We start from the raw sequence: 18,171 nt of genomic DNA, 5'->3' as shown, positions 1-18,171 counted from the left end.
TAATTTTTTTTCCTTCTCTGTCCAGTGGCATAAACAAACTTCCGCAGTGTTAATTTATTGTGGTGTCCAAGGAAACTGTTTAGCATATGCATGATTGTCATTTACCTGTAGGCAAAGAATCAATCAACCTAGTCAAATGTTCTACATGGTGATAGGCCAGCATAATTAGGGCTATCAGTCAGTTTATATCAATGTTCAGCCAACATCTCAGTTCAGTTTTATTCATATAGTGCCAAGTCACTGCAACAGTTGCCTCAAAAGGCTTTATTTTGTAAGGTAAACCTTACAATAATATAATGTGGTTTATAATATAAATCTCACAAAAATTAAGCTAACTTTTAAATCCCATATTGGATCTTGATGAATGAAATATCTGTCCTTTACTCTTTGACCATCCCTGTTTAATTTGTTGAGCGCAAAATGGTGTCTGAACATCAAAAGGAAAAAAGATTTCTCCCTTAAATCTGTGCAAAAGGCTGCAAGTGGTGCTGGTAGGAAAGTGGTTTTGGCTTTGCCTAATTTTAATGGTGAGCTAAGCTAACAGTCTCCTTTTTTAAATTTTATGCTTGGCATATAAACATGACAAACATTTCTCATAAGCCAAACTGTTGCTATTAATACACATTCTAGGCCAAAAATAAAATGAGGACCACATTTATTAGTCCAGTCATGTATATGTTTTTCTCTCTCTCCTTTAATACAAGTTGTCTAGTAATAATGCATAAATCAAGAGTTAATTGTACTTTGTTCAAAATGTATTTTAAATGTTTTACATGACACTGAACTGCATTACCATTTTTGTCACTTTTCTCATAAGTTAACTTTTTTTTTCCCAGTGTCATATTAAAAATCTGTATTCACGCATCACTTCACATTATGCTTTGTTTCATTTAAAGGATTTTTTTTTTTTTTCCTTGTTTGTCTCACCTCACTTCTCTGTTCATTGCTTGCAGCCACTGTGCGAAGGTCGTTTGGAAGTCGAGGTAGACGCGGGCTCCGTGTTTTGAGTAGCTGTAGTAGTGAGTACAGTGTTACTAGAACCCCTGTGAAACCCTAGTTTGGTTCAACCTCTTCTCTACATAGTCTGCATTAGCCCTATTCACACGACCATACAGACTCACACCAGATATAAAATAGGTTCTTATGAAGAATTTCTGTGATTAATACATAAAGTAGGCTTTTAACTCTTTGTTAGACACTTAATGACTAATATCTGGTTTAAAAGACCCTTAAAAATATCCACTGAGCATAAAACCTGAGTGTTAAAATGGGTATGAAATGCTCCAACGATGAGTCGGTATGTAAAAGAAAGTAGTGCCTGAGTGAGGGAGGGAGGTAGTGTCCCAGACAGAGTTTGCTTCGTACCAAAAAGGAATTGAAAGGAGCTCAAATTAGTGAGAACGGGGCAAGGAAGTTTCCTAGGAGTTGAAGTGGAACAAGAATGTGTGTGTGTGTGTGTGTGTGGAACATTACTTGCATTACTCGCTAAATCACAGTAGCAACTAAAGCAGCTTTATAGGGATGGAGAACTGTAGGTCTCTTAAGTTAAACACACAGTGGGGGAAAAAAAAGCATACAGTATGTTTGGACTTGCCAAGTTTGTTAACTGTCATTATTTCCTGATATGTTTGCCTTTAATTTGCTCGTTATGCTTGACCTGACAATGAGTGTTAGAGAAACCACTTATAGGAACACAAACCTGTTTGAGCCTACCTCTAATTATTTTAAGCATGATGAATTAAGTGTCAGATTGCCAGCAAAGTAAAACAAGACTAACACTAGCCCTTTTAGTTTAACTAATGAAGTTTATTTAACATGCTCAGTGGATGTTTTTAATCGGGTGCAACTATTTTCTCAGCTTTGAAGCAGAGTCAGCGTCTCTTTCTTGAACACTGAAAAAATAATGTAGTGTCCCCAAAGCCCTTAAAAAAACAAACAAACCCAAAAGTACAACAAAATAATGGGAGTTGACTTGATTTTATTTATTTATTTTTTTCTGGCCTTGGAGAACATGTATTAAGTTAATATTTTACATTTCCATATTGAACAAAGTGTAGTTGTACTAATTGGAGTCCTGTTAATCTGCCTTGGATATCTGCTCATAGAAGTAAATATTTCATAAACTGCAGACTTAACCATTTTTATAGTATGCACTCACTGGCCACTCTATTAAGTACACCTTGCTAGTACTGAATTGGACCCATTTTTGCCTTCAGTACTACCTTAATTCTCCATGGCATTCAACAAGGTGCTGGAAACCTTTCTCAGATTTTTGGATCATGTTGACATGATGGTACCATACAGGCTTCACACGCACAACGATCTCCTGTTCAGCCACAGACCAAAGGTTGGATTGGGATCTGGTGACTACAGTGAGTGCAGTGAACTCATCATCATGCTTTGTGATGTGGTGCAATATGATCAAGGGATGGACGTGGTTAGCAGGTTAGCAAAAATACTATTTGTTTTTTTTACGATGCTCGTTTGGAGCAAAAGTGTGCCAAGCCACTATACCTGTTTTGATATTTGGGCTAAATTATGACCCTACCATGTGGATGTTGCAGATGAAATTGAGACCCATCAGGTCACCCCCACCCCAAGTCTTCTGAGCGTATGTAAGTTGTCTTAGCTGACAGGAGTGGCACGCAGTAGCTATAGTGCTGCTTAAGTTTTAATATAAGATCCAGATATGCTCTTCTGCATACCTTGGTTGTAACAAATTGCGTTATTTGAGTTACCGTTGTAATATTATGTTCTCTGTAAACTCTGTTGATAACTTTGTGGGAGAATCCCAGTGGATCAGCAGTTTCTGAAATGCTCAGACCAGACTATCTGGCACCAAAAGCTGTTACACTAACACTTAAATCACCTTTCTTCCAAATTCTGATGCTCAGTTTGGACTTCAGCAGATCGTTTTGACCATGTCTTCATACACTAAATGCACTGGATTGCTGCTATTTGCATTAACAAACAGTTAAATAGGTGTACCTCATAAAGTTGCCAGTGAGTTTAAACATCCAGAATGTATCCTGATAATCTGAAGCCTTTTAAGGGGGGTGGGGGAAGAAATGGTAGGTTTCTGCATTATACTGTCTAAAGGTCTGGACAGGATGGAAAAAGAAAAGGTCAGTTTTTCTTTGCAATGACTCGTCAGTTTTTGCCTTTGGCTCTGCTCCCTCTGCAGATCCACAAATCAACACACAAACACGCTTTGCTTCAGGCATCTGCTCTGTGGGCCTTGTTTGCTCACACCTTATGTGCTGACCAGAACCTGAGTCAGTGTGCCTGCATGACACGCACGTGCAGTCTTTGCAGGATATAAAGACCTTCAGCACCATTCGTTTAAGTATGAAGGCTTTTCTTTACATTTTTTTTTCTTTGCCAGACTTGTCATCCACTGACTCTGCTTGTCTTTAATAAGACCATGCCATCTTCATTTCCATCATTAGCCTCAGATTTTCATCGTAACATCATAGCAAAATGTTTAACTTCACCTATGTTAAATAAATTCAGGTAGAAAAAACTGTGGTGAACAAAGCTCTATAGTTTGTGGTCAGTCAGATCTGACCTCGTAGAGGTGCACCATCAGTGTTCACTGATACATCTGAGAACCCAGCATGGCTACACATCACATCAGTGTGTTTGCTGTTCTGCTGCTGCTTTTCCCTCAGCTGCCCCTCCTTACTTTTTTTTGCTGAAGTGGTGCTTTCAAATCGTTTTCCTGTGTTTTGCTTACCTGAGGAGTGTTTGATTTAATTTTTTAGGTCCTCGGAAACGGAGCGGAAATGCTGGCTTGCAAACAGAGATAAATCCAGCACTCCTCGCTTCCCCTGTCCCTCAAAAACGTGAAGCAATATATTAATTTTTGCGTGCTCTGACGTCAGTTTGCTGGCTTTAAGTGTGGTGACCTGCTTGTGTCTGTGATGTGATCTCGTGTAACCGTGTTGCTGCCTTGTTCTGATGCTGCCGCATCAGTAACAAGCACAATGTTGTGAGACTCTTGAAAGCAATGTTGCTTTAAGAGATGTGCTATGTGAAAAGTGTTCCTGCATTGAACTGGACATGTCAGTTGCTTGAAATTTTTATTGAAAGCTTATTTTCTTTGTCTTACAGTGCACTTTAGTTAAAATTGCTTGTTTTTTTTATTTTTGTTTAAATCATGTGGTTTGTTTTTCATCTTTATTTTGCCAATCACCCATTTAAGGGAAATTGAATTATTTCCTTTGTCCAGATCATTGTGAGCACTTAAAATACTTCCTTCATGTAGTAAGTGTTGAATGAAATGCATTTCTTATTAAGACTGTGTATAAGCTCCAAGGATGCTGACTTTCCTGCCAAACGTCACTCCTTAACCTGTTCCAGTACCCTTGATGGTCTTTCTTTGTGGACTTTTTTTTTTTCTTCCCCCTGACAGCTGCTGGGTGTATTGCCCCAATACAGCCATGCCTCAATTGTGCAGCTGTCACTGTGGAAATGAAGCACAAAGAGAGACATGCTGAGGCTCTATTTGTGAATTTGCTTTTCAAAACGAATCTATTTGTCTTTAAACTGTGCTGGAACCTCTTGAAAGCTGTTAATTGACTGTAATTAGAAATCAGAGGACATTGTTCTTCACATAATAAAATAGGGCCTCAGGCAAGACTGGAAAATGGGTGTCCCGAGGCTGTGACTCTATATTCCTGACACTCATTTCAGTGCTCTGCCCTCGTTGCTCTCCTCCAGGTTCAATCTCCTCTCCGGGATGGCGCAGAGGATCTGTGACTCCCCGGGTCACCGCTATCCCGTGCCCAGGCTGCCAGCATGACATAGATCTGGGCGAACGCGGCATCAGCATGTTGTTCCGAAACTTCACCCTGGAGAGCATCGTGGAGCGCTACCGGCAGGCTGCCCGCGCAGCCGTCGCCATCATGTGCAACATCTGCAAGCCTCCACAGCAGGAGGCAACAAAGAGCTGCATGGACTGCAAGGCGAGCTACTGTAACGAGTGTTTCAAGCTGCACCACCCCTGGGGCACACCCAAAGCCCAGCACGAGTATGTTGGTCCCACGATGAATTTTAGGCCCAAGGTGAGTGTGGCTCAGTAGCTGTCAGTTTGTTCTCACGAAGTAATAAACGATAAACAAAACAACTTTGAACTATGAACAGTTAACAAGATATGTTATCACAGAGTTAAACATTAGTTGATAGATTTCTGCTTACTTGATTGAATGGCGGTATGAGAGTTGCATGTCATGCATGGTGAATTTTACCAGCTGTGTTGGTTTTCTAATCATTGCTATACAGAAAGTTTGGCTTAAAACTTAACTTTGCTGATCAAACTATATTTAATCACTTTCTGAAGCTCAGAAAGGTCAGTGACGTGTGGTGTAACTCAGAAACAGAATCAAATATACTTTACTCTCAGCAGAACTATAAAATTGGTTCCTGTGTCATATACTAGTCAAAAACAGAAGTGCAAGTTTTATCTTTTTTACATGTGAAAACCCAAACAAATTCTGTAATTAGTCTTCAATTCTTGTTGTTTGGTTTTAGTCTGGGGATTGGTAATTTGTTTGCTGAACACAAACTCGCGTGATTAAGTGAAGTTGGCCGAGGCCAGGTTATTGCCACGCTGGATGCTGGCATCTGTCCGAGCTGTTGCTGCAGACTTCCATGTCCACGAGAGCACCATCTCTGTTCTGCTTGTTCTCAGTGGAAATCTGACTGGACAGAGGACCTAAGATGATGTGCTCCTACCTGTACTTATGCCCTGTGGATGTTTGTTTGTTTTGGGGTTTTTTTTGTTTTTTTTTTTCTTTTTTAATAGTGGGACCGTGCCAGAGTAGCATAGACCTTTCTGGATCAGGACATATCTAGAGACTTCCCTGGCTAGCATTTAGACCCCATATGTCTCCTGTTAAATGTGACCTGGACATTCTGGGTTAATGTATTAATCGGAGCAAGCTGCAATCATCCAGGAAAGGGGAACAGTTCCTCAGCAATAGAGCTGGAGTCCTGTTTGGGTCAAGCCAGAGCTTGTTTCAAATGTCTATACATTCCTATTGTGTAGTGTTTGTCTAGAATGTCCATTGGAAACAAACTTTTCTCTTTTTGGTTTTTGTGTATTTGTTGCATTCCTTGTTCATTGAGGAGTGGTGTATCTGCTGTTTTGGCCTCTGATGAGGATCTTGGCATTTGGAGCGCTGATTTGAGTTCTATTTTAAGACCCATCAGGAAATGGTTCATCGAGCTGTCTACCACCTTTTTTATTTTTTATTTTTAAATGGCTTTAGCTCATCTTCCTGTTTCACTTCATTTGTCAACATTTTATCAACACTGTGTAGCTCTATGCAGTCTAACACAGTGCAGTTTAATGTGTACATGCGTTCTTTGGATTAATTTTAAGTCCTTGTTTTTCAGAGCTTATGTAACTGGGACGTAAGTGGTACTTGTGACAAAGTGAGTCCTCGAGGGCGATAATTTATGTTTTCTCCTTAATCTTGCAGGTTCTCATGTGCCCAGAGCACGAGATGGAGAAGGTGAACATGTACTGTGAGGTCTGCAGGCGTCCCGTGTGTCACTTGTGCAAGCTTGGAGGATCCCATGCTAACCACAAAGTCACCTCCATGAGCAGTGCATACAAGATCCTCAAGGTAACACATTCAGACCTTTTTTTTTTTTTCCCCTTTCTCTCCCCCACACAGTCAGTACACTTTAAATTTTATTATTTAAAAACTGGTAATGACTAGGTAAACTGTAGTGAAAGATAAAACGAATGATTTGAGGTTTTGAGAATCCTTTAAGGGCAGATTGTTGTGCAGACGTTTGGTGCTAGCATAATTGGACTCAAGTAAAAGCCTTTTGTCCACGCTCCCCGTCATCGCTGAAGTATGCAACAAAAGAAGTTCAGAGGCAGCTTTTTTCTGTAGTGGGCCACACACCGACTTGTTCCTGGATTTCATCTCCTCTGCTGTTGTAATATTAATGCTTGACCTGTTCCAGTGCTAGCAAGCACACTGTAGATGTCAGTCACTGTTTGGAAACTTAAACCCAGGCTGGCTAATTGAGTTCAAACTCCTCTTGAGAGCTTTCCCTTTCAGCATGATTACCTTTAATTCATTTTAGTGTTTTGTTTAGTTCACGTGGAGACGAAAATGTCATGAGATTGTGTTGGCAGCTGCTGTCACAGCAACCACACACTCCTAAAGCACAATGAGGCTATCAGCAGAATAGGTTTTAATTAAAATGCATTTAATAGTAATTGTTTTGTTGGCCTGAACGTCATCCTGCTTAGAGGGATTTATTTAACAGGGCTTAGCAAGTCGAGGCAGATTTTGTGAAATTCTATATGCTGGTTTGTGTGGATACAAACATATTGGTGTTTAATATTTAATGAGACCATTTGTTCCATGTGATTTTGTGTGCTCTGCCTTTGAGTTCTTGGGAGGAGTATCAGATGTCCTGATCAGTCCCAGAAACCTGTGTCAGTTATAATTTCGTTGAACAGAAGTGCAGCGTCACTGTGTCCGGAGATGTCCATCAGTAATAAACTGATTTATTGGACCCCTGTTTTTGATGAGCGTCTCAAACTACAAAACCTTTTTTCTCTTTAAAGTGGTGCCTGTTACGGTTTTCTTTCCCAGAAAATGGTTGTGTTATTAGTCTCATGCCTTGTGTATGTGCCAGCAAGTATAAGGCTCTGTGAAGCTCACTGTAAATACTGAAATGCTGCTCGCTCTTCTTTTTTCTTTTTTTTTTTTTCTCTCCTTCCTCCCTCCCCAGGAGAAGCTGGCCAAGAGTATCCATTACCTCATCAGCAAAGAGGACCAGGTCAGGACTCAGATTACTGAGCTTGAGGTGCTCATCAATAAGACTGAGGTGAGAGAGCTGACTCATGCTGCTGTATCTCTCACATCCTTTGATGTTACTGTATGCTCTGCAGACTTTTTTTTCCCCCCTTAATCATCAGTTGTAGTCAGAGGCAAAAGACCTGATTTGATTTAGTTTAACTTGGACTCGAAAGACCTGGAATTGGGTTATGATTATTGCTTCATCTCTGAGGTTCTTTGACCGTCAAAGTGCACACGAAATGTCCATATCAACAATTCCGACTTTATCATCTTCTGCAAAATTCCTGGACGGTGTTAAATCTATAAGGAGCAGAAGGTGGCTACATGGTGCAGTGGTTGACTCACTCACTCACTTACTTGTTAAAGATGCTGGGAGGAGAGGAGAACAAATTTGGATCCTGGATAAATTGGCAAAGTTGCATCAGGAAGGCCATGTGGTGTAAAATCTGTGCCAAGTCAAACATGTAGATCTGGCCACTGTGGTGACCCAATGAGGAAGCAGCTGAAAGAATCTGTAACTCAGGATGGAATAAAAGGGCCGGTTATCACTATACTGCTTTTTATCACATTTATGAAGGTATTATGAACTTTGTTCACACTTTTAGCATTCCTCTAATCAGTTTGTGCCAATCAAGCTGCTCCTCCTCCTTGAGGAGAAGGAGCAACTTTACTCTGTCTAAACCTTTTGAATCTAGTCAAATTGATAATGAGATGGTGCAAAACAAATGCATCTGTTAATTCCCGTTGATAGCTGCAGAAAATAAATTTTAATACGGCTCAGTAGAAAGCAGCCTGAGTCGAACAGTTAGTCTTTGTAAGAGTAAGCAGCATCATTGAACAAGCAGTATGCAAACCACACAAACAAGGAAACGCAGGATTTGGTTCCCTCACGCAAGTCTGGGTTTTTAGTGTCTCAGCTGGTTCCTCTTTTACTTTGATGTTGGTCATAGATGGCGAGCGCTCAACATACCCACGCTTTCAGTTTTGTAAAGGGCACTGGGTGTGTGAGCAATAGGTGATTGTTATGCTTTTAATTTTTCATTTTGCAATTGATGCTTCTGTCTCATTGAGTATAAATGGGAGTGACTTTTTTTTATGTTGTTCAAAACTAAACAGAGGCCTTAATTCATTCATGTTTGCTGCTTATGTGTCGAACAATGGCTTAGATGAGATGAGTTTAAAATGTTGAATGTCTGCAGCTGAATTACAATAAAATGAAATGCGTACCGTCAAGGTTCATTCAACAGTCTCGAGTGGAAAAAGTGAGGAATCGATGCCCACTGCTTTGTTTTAAATGATCATAGTGGCAATGACTTGCACTCTGGCTGGCTTAAAGAAATGTCTGCTTATTGCATCTAATGAATACTGTTAGTTTAAGATGATGAGAAACTTGTCTTTTTCTTAAAGGAAAATGGCCAGTTAGCAGAGCGTCAAGCCAACGAGCACTTTGAGCGTCTGTTTGAGACTCTGCAAGAGAGAAAATCTGAGATGCTGAGGTCAATCGAGCAGTCTCGTAACCGTCGCATGGAGCAGCTCAGAGGCCAGGTGAGACTTTGATTTCTCTATCTCATGCGTCATATTTGCATGAAGTCCATAATAAGTGCTTTGAACTTTTCTAGATGTTTTAAAAACTAGTCTGACTTCTCAAGATGCTGTCACAATTGTAACAAACACTTATAACTGACTTATAAATGGTATTGCCCAGGTGGAAGAGTACCAAGGTATGCTGGAGAACAGTGGGTTGGTGGGCTATGCTCAGGAGGTGCTGAAGGAAACCGATCAATCCTGTTTTGTGCAGACTGCGAAGCAGCTGCATGTCAGGTATGCAAATTGGTGAGATTTACATCTATATTTCATCTGTAGAGAGATTCACGTCCCTCAGCAGGCGCACATGGAAAGGTTCAGAAACTAGAAAACTATAATCTTCACTACAGTCATCTGTTTAAAATGATAACATTTAGGAAAAAAGTACAATAATAGAAATGATTGATAATGTAACAAAGCTTAGAGATGCAAATGGTGAGCAGTAAAAGCTGCCCGTATATAATCATCTGTATTATTCGTGAGGAAAGCTGCACTTTTGTGAAGGAATAGTTGAGCAGTGCACTTAAAGCAAATATGAGCTACAGAATTATGACGTTGAATACTGTCAAAGTGATAATTAATGAATAAAGTAACCAAGTATACATTCATTTTAAAAAATGAAGCTAAATATGATTGTTAGGGCTGTCCAACGATTACAATATTGAGTCGCATGACTGTGCATAGTTAATTAATCGCAAAAACTACAAATAACTTTAGCCTTTAGAGTTTGAAATCTGAACTGAATCATTAGTTTTTATTCTTCTCTGGATGCCATAAGCAGGATTTTGTCTATTTTAGATTTGGTTTATTTTTGTGCTGCATTCAATCAGATTAAATGTTTGACTAAAATGTGTCACAAAGCCACGTGTTACTGAACCACAGGTTACCAAACTCAAGGACAGTTTAAAGAAGACTTGTGCCACAGTGCCAAGTCAGTGCTGTGTATCTCAGTATCCTCTCTTTTAAGCTCACTAATTGATCTCCTTGAGCAGCTTTTGTAAGCTAGAACCTTTTTCTCTTACAGTCATGATAGGATGGTTTGTCCAGTTTACTCTTGACAAAGATTCAGCCTTTAATCCTTCATTGTGCTTATGAGAGACTGTATTAAAAATAGCCAGATGACCCCAGAGTACAGGACTGATTGAAAATACATTAGGGCAATGGAGGCACTCTGTCTGCTGTGAATAGTGTTGCTGTTTTGTGTCCTTACAGAAGTCTATAATTAAAAATCTTACCTTAATGATGAGGGGGGTTTTTTATTTTATTTTTTTATTATTATTATGTTTTAGGATCCAGAAAGCCACAGAGTCTCTGAGGACCTTTCACCCTGCAGCTGACCCCTGCTTTGATGAGTTTGTCCTGGACACGTCCAGAGAAGAAATGCTGCTTAAAGAGATGTGCTTTGGTGGAGGTAAATGATTTCAGAGTAAAGGCAACACTTGGGTTGGCAGAAATGTCATTTATTGAATCATTTCTGACTTAAATCCTGTTTCAGTTGACTTTGATGCACTAAAAGGTGAATCTGTTTACAGGATGGTTTGCAAATATTGTTTTCAGGGGTTTGGTGTGCTCAGTCAAACTCATTTCTGGAAAAACTGTGGTAAACAGCGAGCTTCTTTATCGTGCTCAGCTGGAAAAAGTGATCCCATCAGTTCATGAAAGAAAACATGGTGACATTTATGCTTCTATTCATCTGTGAGCATGAAGACCGCCAAAATGTGGCAATATGATGTAGAGCCCTGCTGTTGTATTTCCTTACAAATCAAGTTGGTTAAAACTTGAATAAGTTATTTTTTGTTGTTGCATGCAGAGCCATTCAAACTGTGCTTTGCTAAGAGGTCAGAGGTCATTTGTAGGCAACCAAAATGAGAGCCGTGACTACACAGATTGTGGATGTTGGTGGTTTGTTCTGGTCTGCTGATTTATAAAGGCGTTTACTCTGTCAGAAAGCTGCTCAGGTAGAAGTTTCCCAGGGCTGAGAATATATATGCTTTCTTCAACCTTCATTATTCTGACCTATTTCAGGTTTGTCTTCCCACAGCCTCAAAATAATGAGCAAACAGTAAGTCATAGCAGACTGATCTCAAAGCAAGACCATAAAGCGCTCAAACAAAAAAATGTCTTAAATATCTGATCAAGGTACGTAACTGTTCATTATCTAACAAGCTATGTGTACTTAACCTCTCTATATTGATCTGACAGATTTGTTTTTAAATCTGTTCACCCGTTTTGAGACTCAAAGGTCTGTGAAGGAGTGACCTGGATTATTTAAAGTGCATCCAGGTTATTGTGCAGGTTGCAAAAATGTCCTGCTAAGGAACTGCAAGTCATCACAAGCTCACTGAAAGGCCGGTCAGAGGCAACGCTAGAACCTTAAAAGATGATGCTCTTTGACATTTATCTGACACACAATATGTGAAGAGAAACTGGAGAAGCTACTCCGGCCTCAACTGCTACATCGAATCGCACTCCAAACTCAAATTCTGGTTCAACCCCATACGTTTCAGTCAGTCGTCCTAATTTATACAATTTACATCAGTATATCCAGAGATTTGAAAAAGCAAAGGGGAGATCTTTGGCTTCAATGCCTCCCTCGAACTGTCACTAAAACTGAAGGAATGGAAAAGTGACACGGGTGTCACCTAGGAACCCAGTCTCCTGTTTATAAGAAGGCCCAGCTCCAGGCATTTGGCTCCAATCATAGACATGCCCAGGGAGACTAGTTGTATAATTGAAACAGCCTGTGTATCTGAGCAGTAAATGGTTAATAGACTGGTACTTGTATAACACTGTTTTACTCGTACTGAAGACTAGAAGCACAGAAAACTTGCATTCTTTCGAATGACCTCTGGTTGGGCAGAAAAAGTACTTCATTCGCTGCAGGAAGGAGCGCTTTCGCAGATCATTCATCCCAACAGCAGTTACTCTATAACTCCTCGATCACAATGCCATAAGTCACTGGACATTGTGGAGATCCACAGTCACCACTTCATGCATAATGGACCTTCTATGTGTCTGGACATGTGCAGGTATATTTAGTGTGTAAGTGTGTGTACATGTCTGTACTTATACATATCTATGACTTGCATAGGAATAGTAGTGGTAGAATAGTTATAACTTTATAGTTTGTCTTGCATATTTCCACAACCATATCCATAATCACATGGTGTGTGTGTGTGTGTGTGTGTGTGTGTGTGTTGCATTATCTTATTTTATATTTATTGGTATTTTATTTGTATGTTCCTTCTATCTATACCTGAGCTGAGTTAATGCAAAAATTTCCCCACTGTGGGATCAATAAAGTCTTGTCTTATACCTGATTTCTCAGAAACATACTTAATAGTTTTTGTATGCATATAATCATCTCTGGTTCTGTCAACTTTACAACTAGCCACATTTTATTTATTTAAAAGGAGAGAAAGAAAAGCAGCCATCAAAGTGCTCAGACTGCACAGACCAATAGCTGTCGTCATGGTACCCAGCTCAGACGTTGTCTGACTTTCCTTAATAATCAAATTGGAGTTCAACACAGCCTTGTTGTGACTCATGCTTTGACATTTGGCTCTGTTTGGGAGAGGCTCATTCCTCATGCGCTTTACTTTCTTTAATCTAACTTGACAACTTAATACATATTGGTGACTGAGGGAAGGTGGTATTGATATTCTCCACTGCATATAGTGATGGTTAGTTGTGACAGGACTTTCAGTCATAGTTATGCAGTGACACTTGATTGGTGTTTGAGGCCATCCTGAAAACTGATAGCAGTTATTTGACAAGCTGCTTCGGTGGCAGTAAAGGCTTTAGCTCTGTCAGATGTTCTTTCAGACAAAGCGCTAGATGGTAAATATGGAGGGATTGAATGTTGATATTTATAGACAGCACTGAGGTCTCTCGGTGCTGTTCAGTGAAACGGTGACCGAACATTATTATTTAGTGCAACTAAATAGCTGGCATTTGTTCCAGTGACCGTTGGTGACATGAATTTGTGATTATGGGCTTTTGTTACTGCACTGAAGAGCAGCCCTGCTCGGTTTGTTGAAAATCAGTGATGTGAGACGTCTCAAAGGCTACCGCTGGCTCGGTGTAGACACTGAAGGAAAATGGTCTGTTTTTCTGTGACTCACGAAGAACGGTTGGATAACGATCTAGTTATTATCTCCTCTATAATCTGATTACAGGCCATCTTTAATTTACTGTGGTTAAAAACGATGGATACATAAAAATGTGTAGGAAAAGCTTTCTGTACAAAGGCCACAAGAGCAGAGAGCTGTGGATTCTGTTTTTTACTGGAGTAAAGGGGGGGGGGGTGGGTAATGCTGCTGGAAAGCCTTTTTCTTTTTGAATAGTCAATGAAGCTGTTTAAAGACTTAAGCGAGTTTATATTTTTAAAGAAGTTACTTGCTTAGTCCTCGGCTTGATTTAAAAACGTCCTTTAAATTTCAGATTTGACTTTCTTTGTATAAAGTGTTGCCTGTGTAGCAGTGATGCATTTTCTTTTTTAGAAAAGTGCTGCATGCAGCAGTTTGGCGGCAGCCTTTTAATCTAAAGGCCTGCAGGAGCCAGCTTAGTCCAAGCCTATGAGATAATAAGCTGTGAGTGCGCCTGTATACTGCAGTAATTACATTTAAGGAGGTTAAAAAATGACTGCATTATTGGTGGATCCTCTCCCTCATCCTTGTACTGTACTTGACTGCGTTTTTAAAAACTTGAGACTGACAAGTGTTTTTTGTTCAGTGCTTGTCTTGTCCATGTTTTCTAGTGCACTCGTCATCCTTTGGATAACGATGCGTTTGTGCTCACTCCTTTTAACCCAGCTATGGCCATACTGTGGCGTATGAACCCCCCCAAAGGGGAAAAAAGCTCTGCTTAAGAGGATGTGAAAGACTGCTTTGTCTCAAGTGTAAATGCCCGTTTGTGGTCAGCTTCAAACTGGAGTTTCTGCTAAACATCAGACTATGATCAGAGGTCTCAACATTTCATGTCTCTTAAAGGATGTTTTTCATGTCAAAGCTTAAAGATTTTGAAGTGGGAGCTGTTGAAAGTCCAGTGCAGGGAGCAGGGGAATGATAAAGAATATGAGTCGGAGCAGCTCCCTGCAGTGTAAGCTGTAATGTACATGATCAATAGTGTTTCTTCCGAATCACTGAACGAGGGCTTCCTGCTGAGTCGGATGGCTGACTGCCCCGTTTGGTCCTCACTTGTTTGAACAGGTGAAGACAAAATTTTATTTGTCAGGGTAGCAGATGGCTTTGATTTTTTTTGTTTTGTTTTTTTTAAAAGAGGGCCTGTGGTGGTTACTCTTTACTTTCCCTAGTTAATGCTAATCTACATTAAGAATGCTTAATACATTGTGCTTTAAGATTACACAAGCTCATAAAGGAGAGCTGCCTGGGAGAAGTAAATTGGGGACTCGGGATTAGCAAAGTGACTTTGAAAGCTTAACAGCAGTGGTGACACTGGTCAGTGAGGGGGATCTACTATTGTGGGGAAAAGATGACAAAAATGGGAAGGATTGAAAACTAGAAGGGGGGGGGAAATATAACCAAAGGGATGAGGGGAACTCTCACTGGGAGGATGATGGAAGTATACAGAGAAATGCTTTGATCTTGGAGAGGAGCTGTGACCTACATGGTTGCAGTAATTTGATTGTTTCTGGAGGAAATAAATTAGCTGAGTGTAACTGAGGGAATCTTTCAAGGGGTTTGTCCTCTAGCATAAGCCAGAGGCAGTATATATGTAGGTGAATGTAAAGCCATGGAGAGATGGGTTAACAACACAAGCAGGAAATTGAAATGACTGTTGAGAAAATGGATGGGGGGGAAAAACAAAGTGCAGTAAGGGAAAGAAGCTGAGTTGGGTGTAAGTGCATTTCCTGGCTGTGAGTCTGGGAAAAACTCTTAAGCTTCATTATGCAAGATAGTCCATTGTCCTGAGTGGATAGTCTTGATCCCGACAAAGCTAATCTTAGCTATACTTGCATTGCTTCATTTGCTTAAGCCCAAGCTATGTAGCTGAAATACAGGGCTCAGCGTGATTAGAATGCAAGTAATTTGGCTGCTATTGTTGTGTATTTTTATTTTCTTAAATTCATATGCGTCTTTCATCTCTTTAGGTGACTGTAAGTTGCTGTTATCTAAATAAAATTGAATGGTCTGTTGTCTTGCAAATCCTAAATCTTCCAGAACTACGGTCTGCCATGTGAGATTTGTTTTTAAATTTGGACAAAACAAGCTCTTCCCCAGATTTGTCATTGTTTTGAAAATCTTCATAACAGATGTTAAATGCTATATTTTAGAGGCTTTCCTGGTTGCAGTTTGTTTACTTGTTGTTTGGCCTTAGTTGTTGTTTCACCTGATTATACTGACTGGTTCCTTTGCTCTATTCTTTACACTTTCTTCCTCTTCTCCAGTTCCAGACCCACCTCTGATTGACCTGTCCAATAGCAGAGTCTATAATGAGGCCTCAATCTGCTGGAGGCTCTCTGATGACCACCTACCTACTGATCACCACATGCTTGAGTACCGCAGGTGAGTGCAAGCATGACTTTGGGAGTAGAGGGATGTGTAGCGCCACGGATGAGTTGCAGATACTTGAAGGAAAAATATAATTTTTCTCCAGACTTGGAGGCCCAGGCCAGTCCCCATCCCAGGAAGATGGTGAGGACAATGGTGTCTGGAGGGCCACAGACAGAGTGTACGGCCCCAGCACCGTGGTGTGTGACCTGGAGCCTGACAGTCTGTACTCCTTCAGAGTACGAAGCTGCAGGAACTCCATGTTCAGCCCCTACAGTCCTGAGGTCACCTTCCACACGCCACCTGCACCCGGTAAGCCTGAGACGCATGATTTATTCCAATTAGTTGCATTTCCCCTTCAATCCTGTTGGTTCTTCTGCTGGAGACAGAAGAGTAAAAGTGTTAAAGAATGTGGTGACTTACTCAATTCAAGCTGTTGTTTGTTGTTGATGCTGAGCTCATTAATGACTTGCCACGCTGACTACTGGAGGACCAACCCCTGTTATTGGGCCTCTTTCTGGCAGCAGCTAAGCTTTTTCTATCCCCTCTAGTTCTCAAAGCACGTCTGTGCTGAATGCTGTGCTCGACTTTAGGGAGATTATAAAATGATGGATGCTCCACTGTTTTTAAAACATTTTTGAATTTCCTTACAGCATGCAGGATGGAGGTAATGAAGCAGAGTGGTGGTGCAGTTTATCACCATAGTAATGGCTTTTGTTTCAGATTGCTGAAACCAATATAGCTTTTGTCTGTGTGCGTGGGAGTGGATGGCATGTCAGCTTGGAGAAGAAACCTGCAGTTGCATCTGTTGCTGGCATTCTTAAGCTTTCCTCAAAGATGCAAGGTGGAATTCATTAAAAAGGATTATCATTTCCAGCCATCTGCTGGGCTTGAATTCAAATGGAGCCTTCCCAGTAAGGGACTGTATCACTTTGATTTACATCCTGCTTGGAAGGTGTTAGTCTCCTCACTTTGGGCTGTTTTCTCTGGGTGTATGCTATAATTTCAGGAGGTTTGCAGAGCCTTTTTTGTAATGAGTCATCCTTAAAATCTGATAATCTCCAGGCTCCACCACTCCGTCATGCCAGGAGCCTGTATCAAAATCAGCTGTAAACATGTTGCATCCCCCTGTGATCTGATAGGCCTGCGTTTTGATTTGCGGATAAGTGTTGTTATTTGTGGTGTTTTGTTGTGCGATCGGAGCGTCCACATTCCTGTGCTGTCTGGTTCGTGTGAGTCTGAATGGATGGACTCTGTGTGCGTCAGTAATGAGGTGGAATTTCAAGCAAGGGAGGCAAAAATGCAAAAGACAAAACCTACACCCTTGTAGCTCCTGCAAGGAGCTGTTTATGATGTAACAGCTTCAGTTTAAGACAGCCTGGTGTTCCATGAGATGCTAACACTCTGCCCCCAGCCAAGCAGGTGACTGACATGTCAAACATTGACATGTTAAACTTTGCCTGTTCTAAGTGCTCATAAGTTGATATTTACATGAATTTGATTTAAAATGATTATTAAAAAATGGTTACCTGGAAACTAATTTCAAGCTGCATAAATTGTATGAGCTATCGTTTCTTTAAAGATTTAATAAATGGATGGTAGCATCCACGTTTTATTAGGAATTTTGAATAATGCTTCCATCCAGTGTTGTTCCTATTTGCCACAGCCAGGGGGCAAATAGGAAGAAAAATGCAGACGGGCCTGTCGGACATCTAGCTTCAGGAGCAAAAGCATAAAATATCTGTAAACCAATGACATGGTTGTTGTTCTTAGCAAACCTGACTTGTCAGTGTTTTTTACCTGGTTACTCATCAGTGTTGCATCATATTTTTAAAGAAGGATGAGCCATTGACACCAGTTACAGAACCTCTGTTTATTAATAAAAATTTACTTATGTTGATTTATGATTCAACTGTTTAGTGAGATCAGGGAAACCTTAGACCCACTGATACCCAGATCGATAACAAACATAATAATTTGGTCATTGATTGGAAGTAGTAGAAATAAGTTTTTACATTTTTACTTAACTGAGTTTTCTAATTAAATCGATTTGGGAAAAATAAGAAATCCAGTCTGAGACATGGGTTCTTGCACCTGCCTTATGTATCGAGGGAGTTGCAGCTGCTACGTTCTGCAATATTTCCTCCGTATCTTCCACTAAAACTGTACTTAATGAGGACAGCACAAACTGTTTCTTTAGAAATGGTATGGACAAGCACAAAGCATATTGGCCCTTTTTTTTTTTT

General features: G+C 40.3%; 1 protein-coding gene across 7 annotated transcripts in view; it reads left to right on the top strand.

Moving 5' to 3' along the window:
- Positions 1-18,171, top strand: part of trim36 (tripartite motif containing 36) — a 28,865-nt gene that overhangs the window by 7,945 nt on the left and 2,749 nt on the right. For 3 of the 7 annotated variants that reach the window (XM_005722017.1, XM_013913922.1, XM_013913923.1), the window contains exons 3-11: positions 954-1,019; positions 4,723-5,066; positions 6,486-6,632; positions 7,762-7,857; positions 9,237-9,374; positions 9,535-9,650; positions 10,703-10,824; positions 15,823-15,940; positions 16,032-16,237. In XM_005722017.1, the coding sequence (XP_005722074.1) occupies positions 954-1,019; positions 4,723-5,066; positions 6,486-6,632; positions 7,762-7,857; positions 9,237-9,374; positions 9,535-9,650; positions 10,703-10,824; positions 15,823-15,940; positions 16,032-16,237 (1,353 nt within the window). The remainder of the gene's footprint in view (positions 1-953; positions 1,020-4,722; positions 5,067-6,485; positions 6,633-7,761; positions 7,858-9,236; positions 9,375-9,534; positions 9,651-10,702; positions 10,825-15,822; positions 15,941-16,031; positions 16,238-18,171) is intronic. The other 4 variants (XM_005722019.1, XM_013913925.1, XM_005722020.1 and 1 more) reach the window with 2 other exon arrangements.

This window comes from Pundamilia nyererei, unplaced genomic scaffold (assembly GCF_000239375.1).
Source record: "Pundamilia nyererei isolate P.nyererei 1_Seehausen unplaced genomic scaffold, PunNye1.0 scaffold00006, whole genome shotgun sequence".
Classification (NCBI taxonomy): domain Eukaryota; kingdom Metazoa; phylum Chordata; class Actinopteri; order Cichliformes; family Cichlidae; genus Pundamilia; species Pundamilia nyererei.
This window is presented reverse-complemented; position numbering and strand designations above follow the sequence as displayed.